This window comes from Podarcis bocagei (genome assembly GCF_964188305.1).
Source record: "Podarcis bocagei genome assembly, chromosome: 3".
Lineage (NCBI taxonomy): Eukaryota > Metazoa > Chordata > Lepidosauria > Squamata > Lacertidae > Podarcis > Podarcis bocagei.
This window is the reverse complement of record NC_138127.1, coordinates 56096088-56111827: the sequence shown is the minus strand read 5'-3', so window position 1 is coordinate 56111827 and position 15740 is coordinate 56096088. Positions and strand designations below refer to the sequence as shown.

The window sequence follows — 15740 nt, the reverse complement described above, 5'->3', positions numbered from 1 at the left end:
TTAAGCACACAATAAAATGCAAGGTGGCTAAGAGCTTTTGAGGGCTTAAACTGAAGTCACTATCCAATGCTTTTGGTTCTCTACAAGGAATGCTGTGCAGTCATGCCTAGCGCTAAAGTAGCAGTACCCAAGGTTTTTGCTCTGTGCTGGGGTGGGGCAAGCAACAGCTTAACTTTTCCTGAAGTCAAGAGACTGATTCTGCCCACTAAGGTGCTCTCTGCAGCAGCCAGCAGAGGGATTGGCCATTTTAAGCCATATTTATCCTGTGACTATATGGATCTCAGTATATATGACTTGTTTATATACAACACAGTACTAGTAATTTAAAGTTGGTACAGCATTTGCAGTGATGGAACTGAGATAGTGACGTGGTCACAGTAATTGAAGGAAGAGGCGGCAGTTAAGACAGTTTGTTTTAATTAGAAGCCATGCAAAAAATACAGAATTACCGAAACACTTCCATTATCTTTCTACACACATGGCTATGCCCATCCCTCCTCCTATACACAAAGCAGCAACCCCCCGTTTTCCACCTGTTCGTTCCAGTGCATGCACAAGCGTAACAAGGATCCGACAACCAGATGCTCCAAGAGGATGGCCAAGGGCAACAGCCCCACCTTCAATGTTCACCTGCCACAAAAATTAAGTGTCCCTGTTAAATTCAAATATACCATAGAACAAGGCAGACAAAGGGGCAGGAAGGGAGATGCCTCTGACATTCTAACCAGCCTTCACTGGAGAGATTATCTAATGGTTTTTTAAAAAAATAGAGTAAAGTCAGAAAAAGGAGCAGAGGACCAGTGAGGGTGAAGAAAGTCACTAATGTGATAGTTCGGCAGCAATACTGTGTGAATTCTCTTTAAAAGCTGTGTTGATAAGCAACATTTATTCCAGAAAAAAATGCCTGTAACCCTGGGAGTTGAGGGAGGTAAACTGTCTATTTGCAAGGGGAGTGACCCCCAGTTTCTTCAAAGCAACACAGCGATGGCTGGTAGCCAACAGATTTGGTGGAGCTACCAGGAGGGGGCACGGAGGTGTGACCAAGTTCTGATGCAATTGAATTGCATCATTGTAGTAAAGGACGCATTCCTGGCAGGCAAAATCACTCTTCAGAGAGTGAGTGGTATGGCCTGGCAAGGTCAGTCTCAAGGATCAGATAAAGGCCTGGAGAGGGGCATCTGGCCCCTGGGCCTGCGATTCCCCATTCCTGCACTGGAGGAAGAAAACGGCTTTTGTAAATTCCTCCTTCCCTCTCCCGTCCCTCAACAGTTTAACACCCACCAAACCTGTGTACACTTTTCTTCCAGTAGGAGGCTCACCACCCTGCAAATCATCCCCTTCTGCAAATGAAATGAGCCCTTCTATATTCACCAACCCCCAATATATGCAAATTTATTCTGAATGCCTTCCACCTTATCTGAGAGAGGCTGCACCTAATTATCTCTCCCTTTGTCAGATAAGGTGAGATGATTCCAGTATTGAGCTTTCAGGACGTACCTTTTCCGGGTTCAGTTTTAGCTCTTTTGTTACTGCACAACCTAGAGCAGCAAAGGCTTCATTGATTTCATACAAGTCCACTTGATCCACTGTCCAACCTGCTTTTTCCAGCTGCAGAAGGGCAAACAAATAATTAACATCGAGGCTTCAAGCAATTAGTAGCAAAGCTGGTCTGTGTGCCTTCAGGTTTTAGAAGCGGAATATAACCAACTAGATTCCAGACATTGGGAAAATAGGGTAATGCTATGGGCAGTTGGTTATTGACTCTAAAAATACTGTTTGAAGCCTTCCCATTAACATGGAAGGTGTAAAATTTTACGCATAGGCTCATTAATTGCATGAGTCTCACAGAAACTGTGCCAATGTCTCAGATTTATTCATAGAAACTAAAGGAGTGCATTGCTTGGAAAACAGTAATTTAGCATCAACTGAAGATTTCCCAAAATCAAGGCTTTTTTTCCAGCCAGAAGTCTGTTCCGGCACCTCTCAGGTGGGCACTATTGCCATTATAGGAGAACAAGGGAGGCGTTCATGGTGAGTTCCAGCACTTTTTCTAGAAAAAATGGCACTGCCCAAAACATTTTAAAAACTACCATATTCTTCTGTATATAAGACTTAGGTTTTTCCCCTAAAAAATAATGTCAAAAATTAAAGGGCGTTCTATGCAAAGATACATCTCCCCTCCCCCATTTTCTTAAATCTGAGTCCCCAAAAACAGCAGGCATCTTATATATGGGGCATCTTATAGACGGAAAAATACAGTATATCGTTCGGGAGGCAGCAGAGTGTATGTTTAATACAAGATTTGTTACTCAGGACTAACCAGCTACAGTGGTACCTCAGGTTACATACGCTTCAGGTTACAGACTCAGCTAACCCAGAAATAGTACCTCGGGTTAATAATAATAATATACAATTCTATTTATATCCCGGCCTCCCCAGCCGAAGCCGGGCACAGAGCGGCTAACAACAGTATAATGATAAAACATTCTAAAAATCATTTCATTAAGAACTTTGCTTCAGGATGAGAACAGAAATTGTGCTCCGGCGGTGCGGGAGGCCCCATTAGCTAAAGTGGTGCTTCAGGTTAAGAACGGACCTCCAGAACGAATTAAGTACTTAACCCGAGGTACCACTGTATTCTGAAAAGGTTCGCCCTGTTCCCAATATATTACTTACAGCTTTCTTTATGGCTGAGACAGGCGCAATCCCCATGACAGAAGGATCTACACCAGCTTGGGCCCAGGATACAATCCGTGCCAAAGGGGCAAGACCTCGTTTAAGGGCTTCAGCTTTCTTCATGAGAATTACAGCTGCAGCACCATCATTTAGACCTGGGGTGGGGGGGGGGAGAGAGGGGACACGGCTTGAGACTCAAAACATGCCATTGAAAGCGTTCTCCAGGTAAAGTAAAACCTGAAATTAGATAGAACTACACAGTAGAAATCTTTTGCCCTCTGCCCTTCAGCTGCCTATTAGCACAGGAGTGAATTAACTTTTTCTAGCCAGTGGGCCAAATCCTTATCCCCATGACCCTAGTGTGCCAAATTTAACAGGTAGATTTCCCCGCAAACATTACTAGAGCTCCCCCCCCCAAATGTCACAACTGGAAAGCAATGGCAAATGAGACTTGTATACAAATATAACTTCAACTATAACTTCAAAGTGGTTGATAGGAACACTTATCTTCTTCAAAATTGTAGTCATCAGTAAGTTATCAGTATTAGGTAAAGGTAAAGGACCCCTGACAGTTAAGTCCAGTCGCGAACGACTCTGGGGTTATGGCGCTCATCTCGCTTTACAGGCCGAGGGAGCCGACGTTTGTCCGCAGACAGTTCTTCCGGGTCATGTGGCCAGCATGACTAAGCCGCTTCTGGCGAAACCAGAACAGCGCACAGAAACGCGTTTACCTTCCCGCTGGAGCGGTACCTATTTATCTACTTGCACTTTGACGTGCTTTCAAACTGCTAGGTTGGCAGGAGCTGGGATTGAACAACGGGAGCTCACCCCATCGCAGGGATTCAAACCGCTGACCTTCCGGTTGGCAAGCCCTAGGCGAACCAAATTGTTTAAGGATGGAATATTGAAAAGTGTAACCTGCCACAAAATGTTGCAGTATGGCTCAGTTCCCCTGTTCGGGATTCAAAACATTCCAGCTTATCCCTCCATCCCAGTTTTCCATTCTCACCTCCCCCCAGCCCCAGTCCATCAGCATCCTGCGGCCACTGAGCACACTTATTCCTCACTGGGAAGTTTTGAGGGTTCTCCCCTTGCAGATTTCCCCTAAAGATTTATACATTTCTTTGTACTTCCGCAAAGGTGGGGGTTCCCAGCTTGGTGCTGCTGCATTGGCTACATACACAACAGCACTTTGAGATCGGGTTAAATATATACAAGCAGGACCTGCAAGAAAATGTCACAGAATTCCAGACACTCCCGTCTCATTCCTACAGGGCTTCCATTTCTCCTGTCATCTGTCATCAGCATTCCATGCCCACTGAGCGTGCTCAGTCCATACTGAGTTTTCCCCTTTGAGGGTTTATGAGGGACAGAAACACGCCTTTCAACTTTGAAGGACAACACAACACTTTAAAAGAGGCTTTTGGGATTCTGCATGGCAAACTGTATTTTACAAACAGTACTTTGTACTGGTCTTTAAGGCTGGATCTAGACACATCAAAGAAGCGTTTCAGTTTATAGCATTGTAAATTTAAACAGGGAAAACAGGTAGAGAAAAACGGGACTCCATGTCGCCATCTGGTGGCACAATGTTCTCACACATACAATGAATATAAATTGTTTTTTCTTTACCAGTCTAGTAGAGTCCTAAGTCTCTACTGAGGAAAGGCCTAACCACCTACACCTCCCCCTCCCCCACCCCACTGCAATGCCCCAAGCTGTGGTTGGAGAAAATACATGCCCTTCCCCTACCCCAAGTATTCCCAATTGTATCTGTCTGAAGTTAAATAAAACTTGCTTGAAGCAGATGCATTTTAAGCATTATATTTAAGTGGTATCCATTATGATCCTTAATTACCCACCCTTCACCCTTGAGTCCTGGGAAGGGTTACAAAATTAAAACGCACTATTAAAAATGGTTTATAACATCTTAAACAAACCTGAGGCATTTGCTGCGGTCACGGTTCCTGTTCCATCAGTTATAAAAAAAGGCTTGAGCTTTGCCATCGTTTCCAACTTGGTACCAGGGCGAGGATGCTCATCTGCTTTCACTTCAACCGGACCTGCAAGGCAGCAAGTATTTCAGAAAGAACTGTCTATGTAGAATTTAAAATGGAACCTAAGATCTCTGTACCCTATCCAAATGGAAATTCATCTCCCTGCCCCCAACCCATCCCCCATCCTGTCCTCTCCCATTCACTTCTATGGAAGCAGTCGCTCTGTGCTTGCAGAGCCAGCCCTCCACTGCAGTACAATGGGGAGACACACTCACACAACAACTCATAGCAACTCTGTGTTCCCACAGAAGAATGCCTAGGGCTCCGGTCTACTTCCAATACGTACAAAGGTACACAACAACAGTACTGCTTAGAGTTAACCCATGGAACATTCGGCTTCTGAGGTTCCACCTCTCTTTTTAATAATAAATAAATAATAATAATAATAATAATAATAATAATAATAATAATAATTTTTATTTATACCCCGCCCTCTCCAGCCAGAGCTGGGCTCAGGGCAGCTAACACCAGTAAAATTACAGTAAAACATAATAGGGGGGGAACCCAATTTAAAATACAGGTTAAAATGCAACTTAAAATGCAGCCTCATTTTAAAAGTAGCCCATAAATCAAAACCATAATGGGAGGGAAACATAAGGGTCAGACTGAGTCCAAACCAAAGGCCTGGTGGAACAGCTCTGTCTTGGAGACCCTGCGGAAAGATGTCAAGTCCCGCAGGGCCCTAGTCTCTCACTCTTTTGTTGTTGTTTAGTCGTTTAGTCGTGTCCGACTCTTCGTGACCCCATGGACCAGAGCACACCAGGCACTTCTGTCCTCCACTGCCTCCCACAGTTTGATCAAACTCATGCTGGTAGCTTCAAGAACACCATCCAACCATCTCATTCTCTGTCGTCCCCTTCTCCTTGTGCCCTCCATCTTTCCCAACATCAGGGTCTTTTCCAGGGAGTCTTCTCTTCTCATGAGGTGGCCAAAGTATTGGAGCCTCAACTTCACGATCTGTCCTTCCAGTGAGCGCTCAGGGCTGATTTCCTTCAGAATGGAGAGGTTTGATCTTCTTGCAGTCCATGGGACTCTCAAGAGTCTCCTCCAGCACCATAATTCAAAAGCATCAATTCTACGGCGATCAGCCTTCTTTATGGTCCAGCTCTCACTTCCATACATCACTACTGGGAAAACCATGGCTTTAACTATACGGACCTTTGTTGGCAAGGTGATGTCTCTGCTTTTTAAGATGTTGTCTAGGTTTGCCATCGCCTTTCTCCCAAGGAGCAGGCGTCTTTTAATTTCGTGACTGCTGTCACCATCTACACTGATCATGGAGCCCAAGAAAGTAAAATCTCTCACTGCCTCCATTTCTTCCCCTTCTATTTGCCAGGAGGTGATGGGCCCAGTGGCCATGATCTTCGTTTTTTTGATGTTGAGCTTCAGACCATATTTTGCGCTCTCCTCTTTCACCCTCATTAAAAGGTTCTTTAATTCCTCTTCACTTTCTGCCATCAAGGTTGTGTCATCTGCATATCTGAGGTTGTTGATATTTCTTCCGGCAATCTTAATTCCGGCTTGGGATTCATCCAGCCCAGCCTTTCGCATGATGAATTCTGCATATAAGTTAAATAAGCAGGGAGACAATATACAGCCTTGCCGTACTCCTTTCCCAATTTGGAACCAATCAGTTGTTCCATATCCAGTTCTAACTGTAGCTTCTTGTCCCACATAGAGATTTCTCAGGAGACAGATGAGGTGATCAGGCACTCCCATTTCTTTAAGAACTTGCCATAGTTTGCTGTGGTCAACACAGTCAAAGGCTTTTGCATAGTCAATGAAGCAGAAGTAGATGTCTTTCTGGAACTCTCTAGCTTTCTCCATAATCCAGCGCATGTTTGCAATTTGGTCTCTGGTTCCTCTGCCTCTTCTAAATCCAGCTTGCACTTCTGGGAGTTCTCGGTCCACATACTGCTTGAGCCTTCCTTGTAGAATTTTAAGCATAACCTTGCTAGCATGTGAAATGAGTGAAATTGTGCGGTAGTTGGAGCATTCTTTGGCACTGCCTTTCTTTGGGATTGGGATGTAGACTGATCTTCTCCAATCCTCTGGCCACTGCTGAGTTTTCCAAACTTGCTGGCATATTGAGTGTAGCACTTTAACAGCATCATCTTTTAAAATTTTAAACAGTTCTGCTAGAATACCATCACTTCCACTGGCCTTGTTATTTGCAGTGCTTTCTAAGGCCCATTTGACTTCACTCTCCAGGATGTCTGGCTCAAGGTCAGCAACCACACTACCTGGGGTGTACGAGACATCCATATCTTTCTGGTATAATTCCTCTGTGTATTCTTGCCACCTCTTCTTGATGTCTTCTGCTTCAGTTAGGTCTTTACCACTTTTGTCCTTTATTATGGTAATCTTTGTACGAAATGTTCCTTTCATATTTCCGATTTTCTTGAACAGATCTCTGGTTCTTCCCATTCTGTTGCTTTCCTCTATTTCTTTGCATTGCTCGTTTAAGAAGGCCTTCTTGTCTCTCCTTGCTATTCTTTGGAAATCTGCATTCAATTTCCTGTATCTTTCACTATCTCCCTCGCATTTTGCTTGCCTTCTCTCCCCCGCTATTTGTAAGGCCTCGTTGGACAGCCACTTTGCTTTCTTGCATTTCTTTTTCATTGGGATGGTTTTAGTTGCTGCCTCCTGTATAATGTTGCGAGCCTCCACCCATAGTTCTTCAGGCACTCTGTCCAGCAAATCTAAATCCTTAAACCTGTTCCTCACTTTCGCTGTGTATTCATAAGGGATTTGGTTTAGATTGTATCTTACCTGTCCAGTGGTTTTTCCTACTTTCTTCAGTTTAAGCTTGAATTTTGCTATAAGAAGCTGATGATCTGAGCCACAGTCAGCTCCAGGTCTTGTTTTTGCTGACTGTATAGAGCTTCTCCATCTTTGGCTGCAGAGAATATAATCAATCTGATTTCGATGTTGCCCATCTGGGGATGTCCATGTGTAGAGCCGTCTCTTGTGTTGTTGGAAAAGCGTGTTTGTGATGACCAGCTTGTTCTCTTGACAGAACTCTATTAGCCTTTGCCCTGCTTCGTTTTGATCTCCAAGGCCAAACTTGCCAGTTGTTCCTTTTATCTCTTGATTCCCTACTTTAGCATTCCAATCCCCTATAATGAGCAGAACATCCTTCTTTGGTGTCACTTCTATAAGGTCTTGTAAGTCTTCATAGAATTGGTCAATTTCAGTTTCTTCAGCACCAGTAGTTGGTGCATAAACTTGGATTACTGTGATGTTAAAAGGTCTGCCTTGGATTCGTATCGAGATCATTCTATCATTTTTGAGACTGCATCCCAGTACAGCTTTCGCCACTCTTTTGTTGACTATGAGGGCCACTCCATTTCTTTTACGGGTTTCTTGCCCACAGTAGTAGATATGATAGTCATCCGAACTGAATTCGCCCATTCCCGTCCATTTTAGCTCACTGATGCCCAGGATGTCAATATTTATTCTTGCCATCTCATTTTTGACCACATCCAACTTACCCAGGTTCATGGTTCTTACATTCCAGGTTCCTATGCAATATTTTTCTTTACAGCATTGGACTTTCCTTTCGCTTCCATGCATATCCACAACTGAGCGTCCTTTCGGCTTTGGCCCAGCCGCTTCATCAGCTCTGGATCTACTTGTACTTGTCCTCTGCTCTTCCCCAGTAGCATGTTGGACACCTTCCGAACTGAGGGGCTCATCTTCCAGCGTCATAACTTTTATATGTCTGTTGTCTTTGTCCATGGAGTTTTCTTGGCAGGGATACTGGAGTGGCTTGCCGGTTCCTACTCCAGGTGGATCACGTTTGGTCAAAACTCTCCACTATGACCTGTTCATCTTGGGTGTCCTGCTCGGCATAGTTCATAGCTTCTCTGAGTTCTTCAAGCCCCTTCGCCACGGCAAGGCAGTGATCCATGAAGGGGCTCTCACTCTTTACTTACTGTTAAATGAATTAGACTTTAAGACAAAGTTTCAGAAGGTCAGGAAACGTTGGCTCAGAACCGTTTCAAACAGGAGACCTCTGAAAAATTGCTTTGCAGCCTGACAGCAGTGAAATGGTTACCTACCATCCATCATTTCAGCTTTACTTCTCACAGTGACAATGTAAATTACTAATCTTATGGGCCAGACTCCACCCACCTCTGAGTTAGATCATTATCCCTGATAACAGAGAAAGAACTGAAGCACAGAAACAGATACAGACCATGATAACCAGTCATACGCCCTGTACCCAGAACAGGTGTTGCTATGAATGCATACTCACCTTTCCTAGAAGGCACAGGAACAGGAACAATCTCTTTATCAAAATAGCCAGCCTTCTGGGCATTTTCAGCCTTGTTCTGTGACTGTACAGCCAGTTGATCTTGCTCCTCTCGACTAACCTGCCACTGCTTGGCAACATTTTCAGCTGAAACCAGGAGTTGGGGAGTATATATTCATTATCAAGACACAGCAAGAGTCACATTGCCTTATGCACAGCACAGCTTTAATTGCATCAAAAGTTCAGTAATGAACTATGGGAACCTGCTGCCTCCAACGTTCAATGCTTACTCACTCATGACACGATCAAATCTATTTTGTTGGAAAGGTATGCCTGTTGCTTAAATAAATGTTTAAAGCTATTGCTGAAGGAAATGCGAAAGCTGAAATGGTCCATCTAATATTTAATAAATAAAAATAATATCCAATATTGAACTAGACTCTTCCCCCACCCACTTGACAATGCCATTTGGAAGAATCATACGGCTTACCAGTTATACCCATGTGGTAGTGGTAGAAGGCATCTGTCAAACCATCCAAGATCAGAGTGTCCTGCAAGGAGGCTTCCCCCATCTTCAACCCATTGCGCATATGAATGACATGAGGCGCCTGCAAGTAAATCATTTTGACACATTTAGAATTTGAAGAATGACGTTGTTTGGAGGTGGGTGGAAATCAAGTCTCTTCTGGCCAGTCCCTCGCCATGTCACAGCTATTCCGATTTCTGTAAACAAATGAGGTCTACAGAAGGGGCCGCAGTACAAGGTTTGCTTATGGAAGATTCAACCCCAGTTGAAAGAATTGCGTAGGAGGTAACAGGGTATACCTCTTCCAGAGCCCTTGGAGGACTGATGATGATCTGAGTAGGCCATACATGGGCAAATAGTCAATCCAGAGACATCCAAGGTATGCTCAGTTGGCGAAGTAGTTGACTAGAAAAGGATCCTACCTGTTCTGGATGGGGTTGGACCACTGGTGATGTCAGGACTTTAGGGCAAAGAGAGAGGAAGGAGCAGGAAGGCTCCTAACACAGCAGGACTGTGATTTGAAGTGAAACGCTTGCCATCTAAAGAGGGGAGCCCCCATTAAGTCAATTAAGTCCAGAGTCTAACTTTACTTAACTGAACCATTGAATTACACACACACTCTGCCGCCCCATTTCTACAGCTTGGGGATGTTGTTAGACCCAGCCTTGTTTCAGTCATAATGATTTCACTATGCAAATAATGGCTATTCTAAACTAGTCCAAATCTTTCTGCCCTGAGAATTGTTCCAAACCACTAATCTGCAAAAACCAACTAAGTCTGAGGGCCCTTTTATGAACAGCAAAAGCCTCACCTTGCTCATGCTTTCCATGCCTCCAGCCACTACAATACTGGAATCTCCTATCATGATGGACTGAGCGCCTAAGCACACGGCTTTCAGGCCTGAACCGCATATCATCTGGCAGCTCCAAGCAGGTATCTCATATGGAATCCCAGCGGCGACACTGGCTTGTCGGGCAGGATTCTGACCAGCACCTGCAGAAATAGAAAGAATTCATCAGCATGCAGAGACAACTAGGCTCAACTACTCTCATTCCTTCCCCCTGACCAACTTTTGGCCCTCCCCATTCCTTTCCATATGAAAAGGCAAAAAGGACACAGAAACACCATTTGGCTACAATATTCTCAAGCATCCTGTTTTGTTCTTAAGTGGATAGCTGGCTCTTGCTTGCAGAACCAGACACTGCTTTCCAAAACCTACACTTAACTCTGCATTTCAACACCTGCCTTTGGATTGCTCAAATCACCTCTGTTCTGGATTTTCTGGTGTCAAGAGTGTTTTCTGCTCTTCCCTGACACCCGATTTGGGGCTTCTGTGCCTTCAGGATAAATTACAACATTCCTATGAGCTGGGCTTCATTTAGTTTTGAACTCCCACGTTCCACTGACACAACTTCTGCACCTTCCCTCCGTCTTCCATGTTCTTTTTCTGGGCACCTTCCAGGAGTCAAAATAAAACCTCCTTGCTTCCTGACCACTTTTCAACCCTGCACAACAGTTCTGCCAATTAGCATTGTTATGAGGGCACCCTATGTCACCTCAGCCCTCCCCCAACTGCCTACTAGAGGACGCTTAACCATGGAAGACCATCTCAGGTTAGCTTGGATGGGGGAAGACTGTGGGGGGTTCAGCAAGCGAGGGATTAGGAAGAAAGTATGAACCGGGGTTAGGGACTGAGAAGGTATCAGGGGGAGCATAGGTAGTGAATAGGATTATTGTGGACTGGAAACTCAGGAGTGGGCAAGGAACATTTTTATAAGATTCATTCGCAGAATGAGGGAGAGTAGGGAACTTCAGGCCAAAGGGCAAAATACAACCTTTCAGAGCTCTTTATCTGACTCTTGGGGTGGAGGATAGAGAGGGATGTGCGAGTGTGGAGAAAGTACCCTACTGTGCAAATTCACCTCAACAGCTCCATCGACTTTTCCCTCTGCTTTCCCCCCCTCTCCACTGACATGCGTCCCCTGGAAGGTTGCCCAGAAGGGACTGCTGCCCTCAGTCTGAAGAAGGCTCCCCACCCCTTGGTTAGCATGTAGGGATGTGCTGTGACAGGCTTTTAAACTCCAGATGTTGACCTTTCAAGGTAAGGGAAACTCTTCCTACTAAGCAATTATTCCTTAGAGGACAACCGCTCCCTTATAAACCAACTTCCCACGAGTTATGATGCAACCTGAGGTAAGGTTATTTCAGAATTCCCTTCTGAGATTTAAATTAAATGAATTAGAGTAAATGAGGATGTTCGCTACCATTTGCTCACAAATAAAATCCAAGTATTTGCTCTCAGGAAATTTGATATACCAGCACTGACATGAATAAAAATGGTTAAGTAGGGTTGCAATCCAGCAAACTGTTGTAGCTTGAATACCCTCGATGGGGCCGGAGGTGAGAGAGCTGTGGCTTATCAATAAAGCCTCTTCTCTGGCCGTATGGCCCACCACATGTTCTGACTGATGTGGCACATAGGGAGTTCTATATGTTGTGACAGAGAGGGCAGATGACAGGACCAGAGAAGGAGCAGTCACAGTTGCTTCATCTCTGGCTGCCAGGGGCAATGAAAGGTTACAAGACAACTTGCTGTAAGCTGGCAACCCTACTTACACAGGGGAAGAAAAGGTGAGCTGTACTGTAGAGGAATATTAAAAATATGACTCATAGTATAAATGCATATCTTGTCTAAGTATTACAAAAGAAGAAGAAGAAGAAGAGTTTGGATTTGATATCCCGCCTTTCATTCCCCTTCAGGAGTCTCAAAGCGGCTAACATTCTCCTTTCCCTTCCTCCCCCACAACAAACACTCTGTGAGGTGAGTGGGGCTGAGAGACTTCACAGAAGTGTGACTGGCCCAAGGTCACCCAGCAGCTGCATGTGGAGGAGCGGAGACATGAACCCGGTTTCCCAGATTACGTGACTACCGCTCTTAACCACTACACCACACTGGCTCTAGCGAAGAGGGCAAAACAGATTCCAGACCAGCACCTGAGAAAACTGGTTCACTTAAGACATACCTGCAGCCAAGACTTGTCCAAATATAACCTCAGATACTTCTTTAGGTTCAATTTTTGCCCTCTTCAAGGTTTCCTTTATGGCCACGGAAGCCAGCTCATGGGCGTGCAAAGTAGACAAGGCACCATTGAAGGATCCTAGATAAAATGCAAGTTAAGTTGTTATACTACAGACAGGCCTTTTTCAACCACTAAATAAGTACTTTAGGAAAAGGTTTGTGAATCCAGGTCCAGTAAGGCATATGTAGATGAAGTAATATGGGGTGGGGTGTTGCATAACTGGAATTGTACATATGACTCAAATTATGTTTCCTAGTAAATCTTTGTGCATAAGTGAAACATAATCTTGTCCATGCTGACTTTAAAATTAGTCTCACTAATTTAAATGAGACTTACTCCCAATAAGCAAGGATTTATGTTGGTGGGAGCAGACTTATTGTTGGGGGGCAGAATGTCAGTTAATTAAGTATTTTTATTGTTTTAGTTGATCATGGGGGGGGCAGCAGCTGGCCTTCCAACCCCCCCTTGGTTACACCCATGACTGAGTATTATGCAAATAAAGGCTCCCTTTGGTTTGTTTTCTATTTTGCTGTCTTTCAGTTTCAGTCATTCATGCTCAAAATCAACTAAATTTAGGGTGGGAAAGCACTCTCCTCAATGCAACATACCCCATAACACACACACACTGCCTGTGCTGCTCTTCACACTTGCTTTGTGCAAAATGGGTTTAAAAAACGTATTCATTGTCAAACTGGAAACTCTGGTGAGAAGCCAAATAAAAAAAGAGAGGCAGATGTATTAAAGCTAAGTTGTGCAATAATATTAAGAGTTAGTATGGAGAATAAAAAATAGACTATCAAGAGTGGGGAAAGATGATTTTTAAATAGAAGACAAAAGAGTAAACTTGTTGAAGCAGATAAGAGGCTGCATTAAAGTAGAGGCAATAATCTATTTTGTCCTGCGGTTACACACAGAGGAAACACACCCCTCATAAAGGCATGCCACATGTAATCAATGTTGAAAACAACTCTGCACATGTCCAGAGGTACTCAACCTGCATTTTTTAGATCAGGAGTTGGCATTGCAGCTTTCTCCCAAAGCGAGTTGCCGACCCTGGATCCCCCTCTCTAAGGACATTGTCACATGACCCAAGAACCACATCCTTTCACCCAGGGCTGGATTTAGGTTTGATGAAGTCCTAAGCTACTGAAGGTAATGGGGCCCTTTATATGTCCAGCTGTCCTTTGTCAACAACAAATTCTCCTGTTTTTTGTGTTGAGTATATGCTATATAGTAATTTATGGATCTAATAGGTATCTAAAGCCATTTGCACATATCAATATATATATTTTATCAAAGTAACTTACATCATAGGCACCCTATGTATAGAAATGAGCAAACCAGTGATATTTTAGGGAGCAGGCTAGCAGGCGGGGCCCATTACTTACACCATAGGAACCTACACAAAACAAAACACTGTTGCTGTATGTAGGTTTTATTTTGTTTTTTATCTTATATTTTGGAAATGTACATCCAGGTGTTGTTTTTTCCCCTTTAAATTGTTTAGGGCCCCCCAAGAGAGTGGGGCCCTAAGCTAGAGCTTGTTTAGTTTATCCGTAAATCCGGCACTGCTTCTACCTTGCAGCCATCTCTTTGCAGAGGACTGGCTAAAGAGCAGCATTAGGTTCTGTTAATCTAATGAGAGAACAGAAGCGAGCCGAGCTTTCATGGTTCTACCCGGCGCAGGCCAATCGGAGGAAGAGCGCGATTCGTCAGCGCCTCTCACGAAGCAATCACAGGGCTGCTCCGTCCGGTGGACAGTTCCTACCCAATCACTGGGCAAGGCGGAGCCTGGAGTGACCACGTTAATATTTACCACCGGCTCTACGCCACAAGTACTCCACGAAAATTAGAAACTCCGAAATGAAGATTAGGTTGTCTGTTCTATTGAACTCAGCGCGGCTGGCTGGCTTCCGAGTTGACATGTTTGCACGGTTAGGTTTGGGCGATCTGGGGAAAATTACTGTAAAAGCTTGCAGTCCTCATGAAAACAGAGAAGAGTTTAGTCAAAATTTACAAGACGCCCACCTTTCATGTAGTTGCAATCACAAAAATGTTATTTAATTTTGGATTAGGGCCAACAAGCACGTTGATTTGGGATGACGTCTAATGGATCAAAAGGACAGCTCATCTTCAGATTCTCGCACTCTTCGTCCTCTCTTAAAAAACACACGAAGGGCTGGCCAATCTAAACTGCCCACACCCTTCCTTCGAGTCTGCAGTTCCCCTTCCACGAGAAATGGGCTACAGCTCAACTGGAGGGGCACTAAAATGATACTGGAGAGGCACTGCGAAGTAGCAACGCCCGAGCGATTGCTTCGCTTTCCAGCCGCGATCAGAAAGATCAGATCAGAAGAATCTTTATTTGCATCAGCCATAACAATAAAATAAAATAGGCTGAAGATAGAGGTAAAATCTTAACTAGGCAAAATACATTTTGGAGGTTTACATCAATGATCAAGATCAGAAAGGAAGCGGAGCTTCTCCAATGGGTAAAATATTCCTTCCAGGCCCAAAGCCGCCGCAGCCGGCCTTGCGCGCCCTCCCACTCACCGACCGGGGTCCTGACAGCAGCCACGAGCACAACACTTTCCCCGCTTGCATCCATGCCTCCTCCAGGTCCTGCTTCGGCGGCTGGTCCTGCTGCACCTTACGCCTGGCCCTTAAGCCGCCTCGCGCCGCCCTAAAATCCCACGCGCGTTCTCATTGGCTGCGCGGGGCTACTCCCACCCCCTCAAGCGCCTCCGTCACGGAGGGCTCGGCTGAGCGTGCCGTCACGTGACAGGCGGGAGGCGGGAGGTTGCGTTTTCGCTTCCAGAGAGGCTTTGAAGGTGACGCCGTCTCCGTGCCGAAAAGATGGAGGATGCAAGTGTGCGGGAAGCTTCACTGAGGACTTGCAAAATTGTCCAGTAGCACCTTAGAGACCAACTAAGTTTGTTCTGGGTATAAGCTTTCGTGTGCATGCACACTTCTTCAGATGCACACGAAAGCTTATGCCCAGAACAACTTAGTTGGTCTCTAAGGTGCTACTGGACTTTTTAAAAAAATTTATATATATTTCGACTGCGTCAGATCAACACGGCTACCTACCTGAATCTGAGGGCTTGCAGTTATCACTCCCTCAGCTTTCCTCCCAGGAGCCC

General features: G+C 44.7%; 1 protein-coding gene across 1 annotated transcript; it reads right to left on the bottom strand.

The window, feature by feature from the left end:
- Positions 1-400: 400 nt before the first annotated feature.
- Positions 401-15309, bottom strand: ACAT2 (acetyl-CoA acetyltransferase 2). Its single transcript, XM_081187556.1, has 9 exons — positions 15151-15309; positions 12541-12675; positions 10329-10510; positions 9482-9599; positions 8995-9138; positions 4617-4739; positions 2677-2831; positions 1498-1608; positions 401-630 (listed from the first exon to the last, which is right to left on the bottom strand). Exons 1-9 carry the CDS (start codon positions 15203-15205, stop codon positions 463-465), a joined length of 1191 nt encoding a protein of 396 aa, XP_081043682.1. The 5' UTR covers positions 15206-15309; the 3' UTR covers positions 401-462.
- Between the last annotated feature and the right edge of the window lie 431 nt (positions 15310-15740).